Genomic DNA, 17,138 nt, shown 5'->3' on the forward strand with positions numbered 1-17,138 from the left:
TTGATGGTTGTTGTCAGGGAACTGCCATCAGTGCCGGAGGGAGAGAGCAAGATCCAGAGGGATTCCAGAGAGCGTCCCGGGATTGGGAGAGGCAGCCCATCTTCTGGGGAAGAGAATCAGCGTAGCACCAGTGGAGAAGGGGGGCAGATGGGGGAAGCGGCGAGGCGGTCCCATGACTCCTTGCCGGGGACCAGCGGGGAGAGTAGGGGTCCTCCGCTGCCTACGCCCTCCTTGCGCAGAAGGCTTTCGCGCAGAGAGAGTAGGAGGAGACTAGGCGTCAAAGAGCTTCTTTGCTGGAAGAAGTTTAAGAAACGCCCACTGACGGATTCTGCCAGCGATTGAGACAGCCACGGGTGAGTGGCTGTCCGGACAGAAAAGCTTCACTCAGGCAACCCAGCCAGGTGTTTGCACCGGCTTACGCACGAGCAACCCCTAGAACCATTACAGTTGTTTCCCACCCCACCCCCATGTTTTTAGCCGTTCCTATTTTATCTGCAAGCTTCCTTGAGTCCCTGTCAGAGAAAAAGGTGGGGTATAAATAAATGTATAATAATAATCATGCATGCCCCACAACCACCATCACTGATCTAAGGCGGATTGCCTGGGAGGAGCTCATCCCTTAAGTGAACAGCACCTCAAGCTGCTTATGCTTTTAAAAGCCAAAAACCAGCACCTCAAACTGAGACTGCAAACAGGTGGGCAAGGAGTGCCAGTCCTGCAACATGGGCTCATGGGAGCCATGAGCTCCTGACCACTGGCCTCAGATAATAATTGGGCTGCTGTGTGCTGCCCTCTTTGAAAGTTTGTATCCAATTAAGTCATACTCACAGCAGACCCACTGAAATCGAAGGAGCTGGCTATGAGCATGGCTTTGATTCATCCTGAAGTTTCCACACCGTCGTCAAGGATAGCCTCACATGAAGAGCTCCCTGGGCCTACTGCTGTAAGCAGGCAGATTCAGTGAGGCAAGGCGGCCCATGGAAGGTGCCTTGCCCCACAACCCTCCCCCAAACCTGGAGCCAAGATTGCTTCTTGTTCTGATTGATAAAAGTCCTAGGCCTAGGAAAATTTGGAAATGTGTAATTAAAAAAGTTTAATTCGGATGATTGGCAGAGAGGCTGAAGGAAGTCTAAAAACGAGAAAATTTGTAGAAGTTGTAATGTGGTGTGAATTGTATTTTTTTTTTTTTGGATAGAAAATTAATAAAATATAATTTTTTAAAAAAAAGATAAAAGTCCTAGGCCTTATCTGAATGGTCCTAAAAAGTCACACTAATCTGACAATGTGGAAGACATTCACGAAACTTCTGAATCACAAACGAAAGGCTCATCCATACTTCTGCTTGTCCTCTGCCTAGAAAACATTGGTCCCACTTGTCCCATCCTTTCTAGGCATGGGTCTGAGTGGTTTTCCATTTGCCCCACCACTTTCCCTGAACCCCACCCCCCGCTCTTTATCACTGAATTGGAGCAAACGTCACTCCGCAGAAAACCCTACTGATGTTTGCTCCAATTCAGCAGTAAAGAACAGATTATTTTCCTGGAGAAAAGCAGCAAGAGAAGCGGAAGTGTGGACGAGCCCTGAATGTGCAAATGAGGTATTCATCATGCAGTTGAATCTGCTACTAGCCACAATGGTTATGCTCTGTTTCCTTCCATAGTCAGAGGCAATAAATGCTTCTTTTTAAAAAAAATAAAAATAAACTTTTAATAAAGATTCTACTGAGAAAGACAGTATCTGCTTGTTTATTTCTGAGCAAAAATATGGAATGCTTCACGAATTTGCGTGTCATCCTTGTGCAGGGGCCATGCTAATCTTCTCTGTATCGTTCCAATTTTAGTATAAGTGCTGCCGAAGCAAGCACATAATAAATGCTTCTCAATCCCAGTTGCTGGACACCACAGTGGCCGGGTCCTGCTTGGCTACTGTGGAAACAGGATGCTGGACCCGATGGATCATTGGCCTGACCCAACAGGCTCTTCTTACATTCCCCCACCTGCCGTCCTATTGTCTTTTTCGTCTGTGGATCTGCAGACTGGAGGCCCCTTGAACTTGTGTGAGCTTTCATCTGTCTTCCCTGTACCTTTGCATCTTTGATGGGTCCAGACAAGCAATCCCACTGGCCTGCCCTCCTTCCACCTGGGCGTATGGGAAGATGAAGTGATAATGCTCTCTGTAACTTTCTGCCATCTACCTTTCCCCTCATGGCCTCCATATGTCAGGAATACTTACCTTCTCTCCGTCTCCCTCCCTCCCTCTCTCGCTCACCCCTCCTGCCAATACTACATTCTGTATGCGGCAAGGCAGGGCTGAACTTCAACCGCTACATGACAACCAAGATCCAGGGAGGTATCTCTGCATCTTGGCTGCACGCTTCTTGCTTTTGGGCTCTTGCTGGAAGTGGTAAATCTGCCATGAGAATGGGCCACGCAGCTTGGAAAGAAACAAGCCAGTCTGTTTTATCATTATTGCCTTGTCTCTCTGGGTCACAGAGAAGCAATAGCCTCAGTTCAAGATTGTGTTCAAAGGATAGATGTCAAGACTGACTTTCTTTCTGGTAACGGAAGGATGGATAAAATATTAACTGCAGCCTCCTGTTTGCCCTCGCCTTTTGTTTTTCCTGAAAGAAGAATCTTGCAGCATATTTCCACAGTTCTCTAATTTATTATTTTTTAAACCATAGATTTTTCTCCCTTTCTTCTCAGAGGTGGAAAGTGAAAGTAATGCACATTCATTTAACCATATGAAAAGAGCCCAGCCGTTCTGGATTAATCAAAATACTTTGCAACTATGAGCAGTTAGAGGTAATTTGGCTTCCTAAAAGGAGAAACACACATTTTGACCATTGTTAAGGCTAAATTTCAGGTTAAGTTTTTTTACCTTGCCAGTCAGAATGTGACACTTATTCCATTCATCTAACACATTCTCAGAGCCAAACTCTTGGCTTCAGCAGAGAGGCAGGGCACCATACTAATGCCCATGAAATTTTGATCAAGTCTTTATCATTTCTATCAGTCACAGAGCAAGTCTACTTTCACCAAAAATGTTCTGCTCCCCAGCTTGCCGATTTTGAGAGGTTTCCTTTTCCTTTCCTTTCCTTGGAGTATGCAGTCAGCAGGGAAGTTTTTTTGGTGGAGACCCCACTGAAATGAAAGGGAATTTGTGAGAAAATTGTGCCATAGTGGCCGAGATGGTGGCCACTCAGGAACAAGTCCTGTCTCTCAAGGTTCCACTGAGGTTTTAAAGAAAGGGTGGGAGATATTCTCCACATCTGATTCCATCAAACACTCAGCACAGCAGCAGAGAATGAAATAATGGAACGTAAACAGTTTACAGTCATTTGCTTTCAATATATATATTTGCTCTTATTACTTGCTATGGTAACAGAAAAAAACAGTGACATGCATTTAATGAAAAATGGATACACATGCATGTATGTATTTTCACAAACCATTGTTTCAGCTTGCTTTTCTTGACAGTTTTAAAACTAGGTTTGTTTTTTCCTGGATCGTTAAAATTGTATTAGTTAATTTCAATTCATTTATTTCATATATAAACTGCTTCCCATAAAATGCCGCAAAGCAATTTAACAATTAAAAACCCCCACTGACCATTAAAACATACATAGAAACAGTTTTCAAGTCCAATCAAGTTACTAACCCGGAAGTAGCACCTCAGGTTAAGAACTTTGCCCCAGGATAAGAACAGAAATCGCTCACCGGCGGCACAGCGGCAGCAGGAGGCCCCATTAGCTAAAGTGATACCTCATGTTAAGAACGGTTTCAGGTTAAGAACGGACCTCCGGAAGGAATTAAGTTTGTAAACAGAGGTACCACTGTATATGGACTTGGATTTACAATTCTCCACTTAAAAGGCATGCTGGAAACAGAAGATCTTCAATAGGCAGAAATATAACCAAAACAGTGCATGTATGATATGTAAGAAGAGGACATTCCAGTGGGCAGTCGGTGCCTCCATGCTTGTGATGATGCCTGTGATAGCTCTGCTCTACCTCTATGGTCAGAGGCAACAATGCTTCTGAATACCAGCTGCTGGAAACCACAGAGTTCGGTTTGTGGGTTTCCCCAAAGACACAACTAGTTGTCCACTGTGGGAGTAGGATGCTAGACAAGATGGGCCATTGGCCTGATCCAGTAGGTTCTTCTTATGTTCTTATGTCCAGATTCCTGTATTGTACAGAATGGACCTTCTGATGAGTTGGTATCTGCAGGAAGCCCTCTCTGGCAGCACACAGTGATCAGTTGGGTATATAAGGGGTGTGTGATGATCGATTAGGTAATCTGGTCCCAAGCTGTGTGGGGCTTTGCATGCCAATACCAGCATCTTGAGCATATCCTGGTATCTAACTGCCAGCCTGTTTAATTCTTTCAGTAGCAGTGCAACATTCTGCCCCAGTGAGCAGTTGAGCTGCCACATTTTGTACTAGCTGCACCTTCCAGGCCAGCCTCAGGCCAGCCCTGCATAGAGCAATTGCTTACAATATAGAAGATTGCAAGGAATTCATTCCAGGGGCAAATACATTGTTCAGAAGAAGTTGGCTGGTGTTTCCCTTTTCTTTTTTTAATGCTATCATGCTCCAGTCCTGGGCTTCCCAGAAGAGGCATCAGGTTGGCCACTGTGAGAGCTGGATGCTGGGGTGGATGGGACATTGGCCTGATCCAAAAGGGCTCTTTGTATGTTCTTAAACCTTTGGGGATTAAAAAAAGACTACACAGTCTCAAGCATCTGAAAGACTAAAGAAAGTCTATTCGTTTTCATGGACAACAATCTGCTCCATCCAATCTATAAATTAACTCACTATACTTTTAGGCTGTCCTTCATCCTATTGGGTCCCAGATTGGTGTGCAAGTAATACAATGCAAAATATCAGTGTAACACTACATTAAAAACCAGATGAAAATATGCAACTGTGCATTAAAATAGTTTTGCTCTCTTTTAGACTGCCTGGCCAGACAGGACCCTGTTCTGCGTGCAGATCCTTGAGCGAATAATTATCCTGATTCACGAAGATCCAAGAATGGAGCAACCTGCTTTCTGATGGATTTGGAGGCTTTGCTGCACTAACCCAAAATGAAAAAGAGGGAGCCATTTCCTCACCACCAATAGAGTTGAAAGTGAGTTGCTTATGGGGTGTCCACTTCTTGCTCTTGGCTGCTGTGGGAAATCGGTTCTGCAGGTTTTTGTACCATCCCCAGAACCCTGCGAAACCTGTTCAATGAGCTGTGATAAAGGAGAGAAATGGGTGCGATAAAAGGAACTTTATAATGGATTTCATATACATTTATGCATATAGAACTAAAGGAAACTAATGATATAGGTGGGGTTTTTTGTTTTCAAATATGACAACTGTATTGAATGGATCGATGGAGGAGGAATTCGATTCAGATCTCATTTGAAGCCATATCTAATAAATTTCCACTTTCCAAAGCAAGATGAGAACTGAAACGCAAACTTCCTTCAAAACTTGCACTTATCTCAATTTTGCGAAGCAGTTCTCCAGCCATACAATGCCTACGAAAAGGCATGTAGTAAGGAAAGTGTACATAAAAACGACTATATTGGCACAAATAATGCACAGAAATGCATTGCATTAGGGGAAATTGCTTGCAAAAATGTGTACATTATTCAAAACTGCACACAAAAATGTGTTTATTAGTAGAAATTTGCACTAAGGTGCTGATGAATTTTTATGAGGATCATTTTCTAAGAAATAAATTCAAGATTGCTGCAAAATGTGGAGAACTGAATTTAAGATTGGGAAACTAAGAGAACACAAATTGCATATCCCTTTCCATCCCTAATTATATTTTGAATGCTTGTTCATGTATGTTTTGTTATAAAAAATAAAGTAAAATAAATGAGTGTTCAGACCACACGAAATCTCCTCGAACCACTTCCAATGCTGCCAGTTGCACTGATTTTAATGTAACTGGGTGTTATCCTGACCCTGAGACAGTCTGAGAGGGTGGCAGGATAGTGGTTAGAGCGTTGGGACAAGATCCTGGGAGATCAGGGATCAAATCCCCATGTAGCCATGAAGCAAACTGGGTGGCTTTGGGCCAGTCACCATATCTCAGCCTAACCTACCTTCAGCGTTGTTGGAGAGGTGTTTCCCACCTTGGTCTCTGTGGTGGAAAAGTGGGGTATAAATGCAATAATAAAATAATACCAGGATAAAAAGCAAAATTCCTTTCTGTAAAGGGCCAACCCGACACGCAGAAGCATTGTTTAGCTTCAGAGGATAATGTTGGAGCAGTGCTGGGCGATTCCTCCCATGCCTGATTCATATTCTCTCTCTTTCTCCCCCCTCTTTTCTGTCCATCTACCAGCTGTGGATTGTTGCGTGGCCTCCAGCTAGATTGCTTTAATCTGGCACCGCATTAGGCCTTTGTCTCCAAAGCCCCGAGGGTGAAGTCAGGCTTTCTTCTGGACTCATAAACCCATCCAGCCAAGCTATTACGACAACCGCAATCAAAACCTCTTCATTTATGTACAGCACCTTCTCTCCCTCCCCACTCCCCCTGCCCCCACTAGCCTATAAAATCAGGATATGGATTGTGCTCTAATCCTTTCTGGGGGGGGGGGGGGGGCTTTGCTGCACTAACCCAGCAGCAGCAGTTTTCAGTGCTTCATGCAAACCATGATTTTTCTCCACTGTGACAAGCTCGACAGTGAGGCAGTGCTGCTTAGTGGTTATAGCGTTAGGCCAGGGACTCAGAAGAGGCCCACCTGATACATGCTGATGTACTTTTGGGTGCCAGGCAAAGATCTTAGGTTAAAGATTCCATCCCTTACATTTCCTTGTCTGAAACCCTGGAGAGGCGCTGGCCAGTCAGTGTCAAGAGAGACATCAGAAGCTGACTGGTGGTGGATCTCCGGGCTTATGGATGGGGGACTGTCCCAGCTCTCCTTGGAGATGCCGGAGGCTCAACCTGGGACCATCTGCACGCACAGCAGATGCTCCACAAACTGACCTCTGGCCCTTCCTCAAAGTCTCCAGGCATCACTCAGTTAGATGGACCTGTGGTCTGATCTGGGAGCATCATCTGCTCACTTCTGGCTTTCCTCTCACATGAGACATTTTTAATGTTTCATTTTATCCAGCTACTGTATTGGCCCAAATATCATCTGCTCCCAAATATAAGCTGCACCTTTAAAATTGGAGGGGGCGGGGGGAAACCTGAATATAAGCCATTTCCTTCCTCACTGCTCCTGGCTGCATACCGTAAGGTTGCGAATAAAAGCCACACTTTAACTTTTCATGGTCGGAATTTGGGAAAAAGGTGTGGCTTATATTCAGGCCAATGCGGTATTTCATTCTTGTGTGGTTTTATTCTGGTATGTATGTATGTATGACTGTATGTATGTATGTATTTCCTGCCTTTCAACCTAAGGTTCTAGGGCATGTTACATTAGAACAGTTTAAAAAGTTACAATTGCAAATAATGCATTAAAAAAAAATCACTGAAAAAAATTATCTCCAAGAGCTGCATATAAATTAAAATATCTATTTATTGCTAGCCAATTTGACACTTAGCCGGAATGAAGTCTATTTTCATAGCTGATACGATTTCTGATAAGCATCCTCTCCTTGACTCTTCTTTTTCTTCCAGAGAGCCAAAGGAGGTCCCACAACAGGGGACTTCCACTGGGGACTTCTCCAGGCGCAGCTTGGTGCTCATATGCCGAATGAAATCCTAAGCGCATGAAATGTGTGCTTCCGCGTCCCAGCTGAATTACCTTGAGTCGTGACCAATTGTTCTCCAAAGCTACTCAGCCTTTTGCACATTTGGAGCAGCTGGTTAGTCAAATGAATAGGATTTTTAAAAATAGTATTATTCCCTGGTGCTGTGTCTTCTGAAAGCAGCAACACGATTGGGATCTATGGAGAACAAGGCAACAGAAGGAAGGAGGGGTTTCAGAAGCTCTCTAATGCTCAAACTGAGGAGGAGGAGGAGTGGACATGGTTGCCCCTCCTCATAATGTTCCTGCACATTGGATCTGCACAGTCAATGTGTGCACCCCTGCGAGTTTGAGCTCTCGTGTTCTTTTTGAATGCCTGAAGAAGGCTGGAATCTTCCAAGCTGCAGTATTGAGATCTGCTTTCAAAAGCAGAAATGCAGGGCACACCTGATTTGTGGGAATGCTCCCCATAGCCCGTAATCTAGGGTGGACCCTCCATTAAAATCCAGGGCTAGCAGCTCAGAGAATGCTGGGGCAAACAACTACTGGGAGGGATGGCTATGTTGGTGAGAGATACAACTATGCACGAAGCCAAAACCTGTCATTAATCACAGATTTCAGTTTCCCAAGAATCTCAGCCTTCTTCTTCTTCTTCTGGTCCTGCAAATATAAGCTTGAAAGCATGTGGTTTTTATCGGGTGAAATCACAGGAGGCACAAGGATTTCCAGCTACAGAAATCAACAATTTTTGTGTGCAGAATTTCTATTATTCATTAACTAGTAACTGTTGATAGTGGAGCCCTTCTGAAGGCCAATAGAGCTCCACTCACCTTTCCTTCCAAACTGCAGCCATCGTTTCTCCAATGGACACAATAAAACTGGCTTTTCACCTCCTTAGGCGAGAAGAAGAGGGGCGAGGCTGTGTTGCCCGAAAACTGGATGGGGCTTGCTGGGATGTGGCCAATGAGGGTTGTGCAGCCATACCCTCCAACCATCACTATTTTTGGGGGACATTCCCAGAATTACAGAAGCCACCCGGACTTCTGATTTGATCCTGCAATGTCCTGGGGATATGCTTGCAGTGGTGCTGTGCTCTCGCATGCGTCAGCTGACTTGTGTGACAGTGTGGCATTAAAAGATATGCATACCGCTTTTCATCAGGGGAATGTTGGAGGGCATGTGTGAAGCCAGCCCAGCCCACAAGCCTCCATCTTGTGCAGAGCTTTGGCTGGTAACCTATTGAGGGCAGCACCAACCCAGCCCTTTGCTGGCTGGCATAGAATGACCACAATCTTGGGGGACTATGACTGAAAGATAAATGATGGGGGGGGGAGAGAACATTTCAGGGGGCTGTGGCACAGGGCTGGTAGTTCTGCAGAACCTCAAATAACTCCTTATTCCCTGCAGACACTCTCATGTGCTGAAATCCTCAGGGATAGTTCCTCTGCCCTCATAGGCATGGTAGGTGGTCTCCTGGGAAAGGGCCTTCTCTGTGGTGGCTCCTAAGCTGTGGAACTCCCTCCCCGCAGAGCTGTGACCAACACCTTCATGGTACAGCTTCTGAAGGATGCTGAAGCTGCACTTCTTTACCCTGGCTTTTGACACTTGAGGTGTATGTTTTTAGGATGCACCTTATTTTGATGGTTGTGAATTGCTTTAAATTGCTTTTAACATTGTGTTTTAATACTGTAACGTGCTCTGGGACCTTAGGGTGAAGAGCAGGTAATGAATAAATTAAAAATAACATTATTAACTACTAAAGAGCAGAGAAAGAGCTCTGCTGAATAAGATTGATGGTTCACAGGGCCTTTTTGATTGCAGTTCCCAGGTTGTGGGATGCCCTCCATAGCGAGGTGCACCGGCCCCATCATTATTAATTTTCAGGAGGGCTGTGGAGAAAGTAGTATGCTTTTTTTGTTACAGCTTGAAACAAACAGATGACAAGCAACAGAAAAGGGAAAAGTAGAAGAAACGTCTATTTGCCCAAATGACGCTTCGTATGACCAGGAAATACAAAATTCTCCTTTAAATATATTGATTGTTTGTACATAGCGTTTACAAACTCCTTCTGTTTATTAGTTTTAAGTTGTCTTGATGTGTTTTTCCTTTACATTACTGGAAATGCCTCCATTTGGAGTAAACTTAAAACGCCTTGTCTGTACATGTTTGGCAAAGAAATAAAACAGTTTACTGAAAGAACACACTGGAGTGACAAATAATTCATCGGAAGTGACTCGCTTCACATTGTCGTGTAGTCATAAGCAATGATCAAAAACATTTCGTGTTAAAATATTAACAGAATACCCACAAAGATGTATTAATAACTCGGAGCTCTGAACGTTCTGCCATTGCTCTTGCCAAACATGCCGTAAAGCTGTCAACAAACATGGATGCTGTTTACACAGCCAATTAACTCCCACCGTTTCTGGCTTAAAGCAGATTTTCCCAAGATGCCCAGCAAAATGTTTCCTTTTCCTTTATCTTAAGAGGAGGGGAATGGGGAAGAGTGATGCTCTTACCCAAGACGGCTATGCAGGGGTAACATGGACAGGCTGGGAGGGTGGGTGGGAAGTCGGTGGCACACCCTGGCAGCTGGACCACTGAGAAGAGCCCCACTGCCAACCTAGTTTTACTCCTTTTCTTCACCACTGCAACCTACTTGCTTCTTCACCTGGCTCTTGCTCTGGCTCAGATAAGGCTTGGCGCTGGGAGGGAGGAGTGGAGGCCGCACCCTGCCCTGTTCACTAGCTCTCTGCCCAGCCAGAAAGCTGGCAGTAGCAATGAGCAAATGGAGGGGCAGCAACGGAGAATGATCATGGCAGTGAGGAGGCAGACCTTGTTGAGGGAAGGGTGTCCGTGGAGGGTGTCTTCCCCAAAGACCCCCCCCCAAAGACAGGAGCTGGCTATGCTTCTGTGCATATGGAGAAAGCAGTGTCCAACATCTGTCACACCATTGCGAGGGACCGTTGCTCTTGAACAATACAGCACATCACTGGTACTCCTAACAGGGCTGCCACCCAAAGTGCTCATTCGAGGTGCTCATTCTGTTGCAACAGCTTGAAGATCAGGACCTAGGGAAGTGGGGGTGGGGTGGGGGTGGTGGAATACCTGTTTTTCGGACCTCGTGCTCAGCAAAAAAAGGCATCCAATCTGCATGGTTCCAAGTCGGATTCAATTACTCTTTGTTTCCCTTCAAACTCAGATGCCTCTGCTCTCTGAGCACCAGTTGGGCTAGAGATACAGCCTGGCGGTTCTCTTTGTTTTGTAGGGCGCAGTCTGCTGCGGTGTAACAATGGAGAGGAAGAAATGGATGGGGGCAGCTGCCACTGATATTGCTGTTCGAAAATGCACATTATTTTTTTAAAAAATCACATGCAACTGAAACAAACTTCAATTCGGCAACCTGAAATCTCTAAGTGAAAAAAGACGTCCCAATGTTAAGTTTTCTTTTCCAGGGAGGGCCTCCGTCTCTCAGCGCAGTGATTGCTTCCACATGGCATCCCCCCCTTTTAAACTGCTGTTTTGCAAGTAAGTGCCATGATGTCATGGCTCAAACTTTTCCATCGGCTGGAACCATTTATGGTGCCACCTTCCCCAAACTGAACAAGTAACTGAAGCTGATTCATGGAAATACTTTTTTTAAAAAACACCCCCCAAACAACCCTGAGGACATCAAAATTAAATAAAGTAGGGCTGCAAATATTTTGAAAGGGCCTTCTGAGAAAAGTATGAAGGCTTGGGGCCACTTCACACATGACGTTTTACCTAAATGGTGAGAAAGGGAAGGTATCGCATGACGAGGTTGGATGCGCATCTCATGTTGGGAGCTGTAATTGGGAGCAGATTCTCAGCGCTTGTACACCCAGAAACACAGATCTTCACACATGGTCAAATGTATCTTCCCTGTTGCATCTATAAGCAAATACAGAGCTAAGATTCTGCCAGATTCTGATTGATTCAGATGGATCCTGTGCCTGTTTGGGAGATCATATAGAGCTGGCCTAAGTGACTAAATAAAGTATGGGCTTGTTGGCTAAACTTGGGCAGGTTATTATTTCCTAGCCTTAGTTCTGCTTCTGGATCAGCTGACAGGATCCATCTCACTTGGTCTCTCTCTCCCACGCCCCACGCCCCCAGTCATACTTCCATGCTTAATCTATTTTTTTACTGCTGCCTCAACATTTTCACAGGAGTTTGTGCCCAGGACTTGAACGGAATATAGTGCAACAGTTCTGATTCCCCACCACCATCACCGCTGCACAAATTGCATACTAGTCTTGACAGAAAGTCACCTGTAGATGCAAAGAAAGTTCCTCAACGAAAACCCTCACTTATCCAATAAGGATTGTTCAGACAAATTTCTGTTGGCCTAAAGTTTTTTTGTGGACCAGAGTCCACTTTATTAGATGCATGGGGTATTACCTTGAGTCTGAAGTGGACTCTGATCCACTACACCACTGTGGTGTAGTGGTTAGAATGCTGGGTTAGGATCTGGGAGTCCAGGGTTCAAATCCTCAGACTGGCACAAGACCACTGGGTGACTTGGTCTGGCCTCACAGGGCTGTTGTGATAAAAATGGGGAGGGGGCGATCCTTATTGGAAAAGTGGGACACAAATGTAATAACTAGAAGCAATAGCAGCTCATACCATCTTTGAGATGCCACAAGACTCTCTGTTGTTGTTTTTCTGCAAGGGCTACCTCTCTGGAAGTTTTGAGTACATATCCTTTTGTTTAAAAAACCCCCCAGATGTCCCAAATTTCTGTGATGAGAGACATAAATCATGTAGCGCCTACAAGTTTTTAGTTTCCCAAACAGGACACTTTTTTCAGAATGTATACTGGGGGGGAAACCCTCAAATTGAAGAACCTGCCATTAAAAAATGAACAACTGTAATTTTCTGGGGAAAGGGTTGCTGACGGTTGAAGCTTTCCTCAGTTTTGTACGAAGACACAAGGGGATGATCTCCCAAATTCTCTTACTCAAGGATCACTGGAGATGAACAGGGAATGTGCAACAGCAGTTACTCTTCTCGTTTCCAGGGAGGGAAACTTTCAGCGGATGGTACTGAGGTGAAAGAAGCTGAACTCCTGGTTTGCTGACAAATGTGTAAAAGTAAAATAAGATTTCTGCATATTTGATCTTTGACTTTATAGGAATGTCTGTGACATAATAAACAGCAAAGAAATTGTTTATAAACTCACAGAATGATCTTCAGTTTTGCAAAAATCTTGAGGTAAGGGCAAGGGAAGTTATACAATATTAAGTGTATACAGTACTATACAATTCAACAGGCATCTTACATACAAAAATGATGGCCTTAGGACGTAGTCTTTTTTTTATTCAGAGTGCCATAAAAGTAGAAAAGATGTTAATTAAATGCATTTTACAGTGGCAGGTTTCTCTGCAGGTGCAGCAATTGTTCTGCATAGGTAACGTAGACCAATAATAGCTTTTGGGGAGATTTGGGAAAAAGAGATGACTGGATCTGGAGACTCAACTTTAGCTGCATCAATAAGACTTGGTGTTCAGAACACCTACCTACAGTTGTCAACTGACCTACCCCACTCTCACCCCCAGGTCTGTTCAGTTCTTGTGTCTTTTAACAACTGGATCCACAGAAGTTAGCAGGTGAGGCTTTTCACAGGATGGAGATAGAAAGATTGATATTATAACTACTGCTCTTAAAAGTGCAGCTACAAGGTTGGCAACCCAACATTGTACAAAGAACTGGCACCTCCTTGGTGCAGTTCTGTAGAAGCATCCCTGAAATCAACAGGAGGGAGTTATCCAAGAGCTCAGCTGAGCTCTGGAGCAATGCCTGTTTATTCCAGTGAGTCCTGAGGAGGTTCCTGGTAGCTTGTTACAACATATCCTTCAACTTCCAAGGACAGAATCATAACAATCAGGGGAGGATCAAGTATTAATACTCTTCAGAGTACAGTGGTACCTCTGGTTACAAAAGCTTCAGGTTACGATAAGGTTACCAGATTTTGTTCAATGACACTTTTCAACTTCAATGGATTTTGTATGGGGACTGATTTGTAAATCCAGGGACTGTCCCTGGGAAACGGGGAGGTCTGGTAACCTTACATTATGAATTCTGCTAAGCTGGAAGTTGCTAACTTTGCCCCAGGATGAGAATGGAAATCGCGCACCAGAGGCGCACAAGCAGTGGGAGGCCCCATTAGCGAAAGCGCACCTCAGGATAAGAATGGTTTCAGCTTAAGAACGGACCTCCGGAACGAATTAAGTTCATAACCAGAGGTACCACTGTAGACTCATTGAAATTGATTGACATGACTAACTTAGGCTCATCAGTGAGTAGAATTTGGTTGGCTACAGCCATGTCTACTGCACCAGAACACCTTTTTTCTGTGCATACTACAGAAAAGATGTAATTTTATATTTGTGACTTATCAGTACTTTTGTATTTTCTTCTGAATGGAATCTGCGTATCATAGGCAGTGTACATTTGTGCTACAAGCTGCAAAAGGTTAAACGGCTGCTTCCTCTCAGCAGGTAATCCTGGAATCTGTAGTTTTGGTAAGGGTGGCTAAGAGTTGTTAGCAAACCCCTATTCCCCTCAGAAAGTTACAGTTCCCAGAGTGGCTTAAACACCCATCCATCCATTTTCACAGGGAACTCCCAGAATTGTAGCTCTGAGAGGGGAATAGGGGTCTCCCTGCAACTCTCAGCACTCTTAACAAACCAAAGCTCCCATAATTATTTGGGGGAAGCCGTGATGGTTTAAAGTAGCTTCATACTGCTTTGATCATGTGGTTCGAATGTGTCCTATGAACAATGTGACTTGCTGTGCAATCCTAAGGCATATGGATGAGATGCCAAGATGGTTCCACCACCTTATCCAATGCTCTGCCAGGTTCAAGCAGAAAAATGCTTCACATTGCAATTTTCCTCTTTCACCCTTCCTCCCATAAGTCAAGAGTGTGACTAAATAACTCTATAACCTTGTAGGACTGGGAAGGCTTTGGACTCAGCCACCCTCCTGTTGTCCTGCTGACACTGAAGCTCCTGTAACGTTTCCAAGGGTGTTGCAATTCCAATTACTTTTTTTAGTTAATCTGCCGGTGCAACGTCAATCCCGCCATTATAGAGCCCTGTGCAATCAGGATACGATCAATAGGATCACAGCTGTGGGATCCGCCTACTGTCTTTTAAACTAAGCCTGTGCAGGATATACAGTCCTCATGAGCCACAATCAGTGAATGGAAGTCAGGGGTGGGGCCAATGGGTGTGATTCTGCTTTCCTCACCCACATGTTGATTGCACATTCATTTGTCATGCTTCTGTCATCAGATCTGCAATGCTGAAATGCAATTTCTGCTGAGTGATGGAAAGCTAACATCCTCTGAACCTGGAGTCCCAAACAACATTAGTTTTTAAAACATTTATTATAATGCAGGAACAGAAAAGCTGTGCTCCCTTGCCAACTGTTTTTGGACTCCAACCCCATGAGCCCCAGCCAGTACCGCCAACATCAGGGATGCTGGGAGTTGAAGTCCAACAACATTTGGAGGTTACTAGGCTCCCCATCCTTTGGGTAACAACTCCTATCAACATTGCTGGATGGCTGGCATCTGAAGGGTACCAGATTGGTGAAGACTGCTGCAATGCATCACACAGAGAAATGAGCTCATGAGACAATCAGGCAGAAAAGGTGTTCTGTTTGTGTCCTATATATTCTCAAAGCAACAATAACATTGGGTTTTAGGTGAGGAAAGAAAGGTCATAGCAGCTGCATGGCCCATTTCCACTTTCTGGATGACCTCCAAACTTAAAATCTGAGATGAATGAAAGAACGCCACAACCTTAACTCAAGTTCCATGGCAGTGCCTGTTTAATGCTGAACAATCTTATTTAGGAACTTGCTTTGAGTCTCCATTTCCGTTTGTTTTGCTTTTTTTGCAAATGTTTTGCTGCAATTCAATCTCGTCAGTTGTGGGCAGACAAGGCAGCAAACTTCAAACCACTGCATTTATCTCAAAGGTGGGTTGTGCGGGACTGAAAAGAATTTGCAAAGAGTTCATTCAGCACCAGAAGAATACAAATTGGTCCCTGTTTGGGGTGGCTTCTGTACACAGACAACTGGAAGCGTCGTAGAAAAATAAGCCATTTGATACAATGCGCAAAGGCAACCACAGAAGGGTAACGGGGGTGGACAAATGGCGATGCAAAAGCCTGTCAGACAGGAAAGGACATGGGATTCATCGGGGGCAGGGGGGCGGGGAAGACACTTGGCACGATACCGTCTCCCTTTGGGCAGCTCCCTTGTCCTTGATCCCACCAAGGGAGGAGGAGAAGGTCCCCAAGAAAGTCGGATGGTGCACTCCTTCAATGGGCATATTTGATTTGCGTTAAATTGGTCCTTCTACCAAAGTCCAATCAAAGGCCAGTTCTTCACTGAAGCTTTGTCTCCATTCCGCACGCTTTCCTGCCGAGAGGACAATCCCACAAAACTTCACGACGCTGGGCATGCCGCCCAGCAGTTGACTAATAAAACAAATGAAATTATTATTATCATTATCATTATCATTTTGTATGCTGTCTTTTTGCTTCCAGATAAAGAGTTCATGGCTGGCAATGGTGACAGGTAGTTTCAGAGAGATACCACTCGGGCAACATCGCCCAGGTTAATACTGTCTTGCAAATCCTTAGTGTTTCCACACGAGACTATTAAAAACACTTCTACGTTCACAAAGGAAGGGGGGAAGGGAGGTGTCTTTAGTCCAGGGGCTCTTGCTTTATCCTGATTGTGGTGTTGGGCTGCAGTCTCCTGTCCTCACGACATAGTACATATTCGCTGAACTGAGAGGAATCCACGCCTCCTCCGCAGGACGCCGCCACGTTGAAGCCCTTCTGGAACAACCGTTCAAGCACCTGAGGGGGAAAACACCAGTGAATGTTGGAGAAGGCTCCGTATCAAATGTGCTCATGACTCTGAAAGAACCAAAGGAATGCCACTGAACTGAAGTGAAAGTACGAGTCCTATATCCACCCGTGGGAGCCAGGACATGCAATGAGGTTAATGGGTGACAGTGCAAAGGTTACACACAGTTACTTCTTTGCTGAAGTCTCTGTGCAGCCCCACATATAAGATTCCGCACGTGTCAACTAGGGATGCATTTCAGGCATGGGGAATATTGCATTAGTTTTCCTGCTTAATATGCTAGTGCTTCTGTCCTGTGGTCCTTTCACACCTGGTGTGTTTTGAAATTGTGAATTGTGTTATGATTATTTTTTTACCGATACACCAGCAGGTTGAGCTAAGTTTCATTCACACCAGTGGGCGTGGGGGGGGGGGCACAACAGCAAACCACATTGGACAATGTCGCTGCTCCCCCAACCCTTTCCACACAGATGTGTGCTTCTCTTCCCCCCATTAAAGCAGTAGGAAGAAAAACTGTATGCCGC

The 17,138-nt window shown here is 44.8% G+C and overlaps 1 protein-coding gene and 1 non-coding gene across 6 annotated transcripts in view; both read right to left on the reverse strand.

Moving 5' to 3' along the window:
* Nucleotides 1-1,757: 1,757 nt before the first annotated feature.
* LOC114603648 (U6 spliceosomal RNA) lies at nt 1,758-1,864 on the reverse strand. The gene has a single exon (XR_003708122.1). It is a non-coding gene; the product is annotated as a U6 spliceosomal RNA (small nuclear RNA).
* A 10,975-nt stretch (nt 1,865-12,839) lies between these two features.
* Nucleotides 12,840-17,138, reverse strand: part of KCTD15 (potassium channel tetramerization domain containing 15) — a 66,961-nt gene continuing 62,662 nt past the window's right edge. For all 5 annotated transcript variants that reach the window (XM_028739351.2, XM_077931807.1, XM_077931808.1 and 2 more), the window contains exon 5: nt 12,840-16,604. In XM_028739351.2, coding sequence (XP_028595184.1) covers nt 16,449-16,604 — 156 coding nt within the window. In that variant the 3' untranslated portion in view covers nt 12,840-16,448. The remainder of the gene's footprint in view (nt 16,605-17,138) is intronic.

Source organism: Podarcis muralis, chromosome 7 (genome assembly GCF_964188315.1).
Source record: "Podarcis muralis chromosome 7, rPodMur119.hap1.1, whole genome shotgun sequence".
NCBI lineage: Eukaryota > Metazoa > Chordata > Lepidosauria > Squamata > Lacertidae > Podarcis > Podarcis muralis.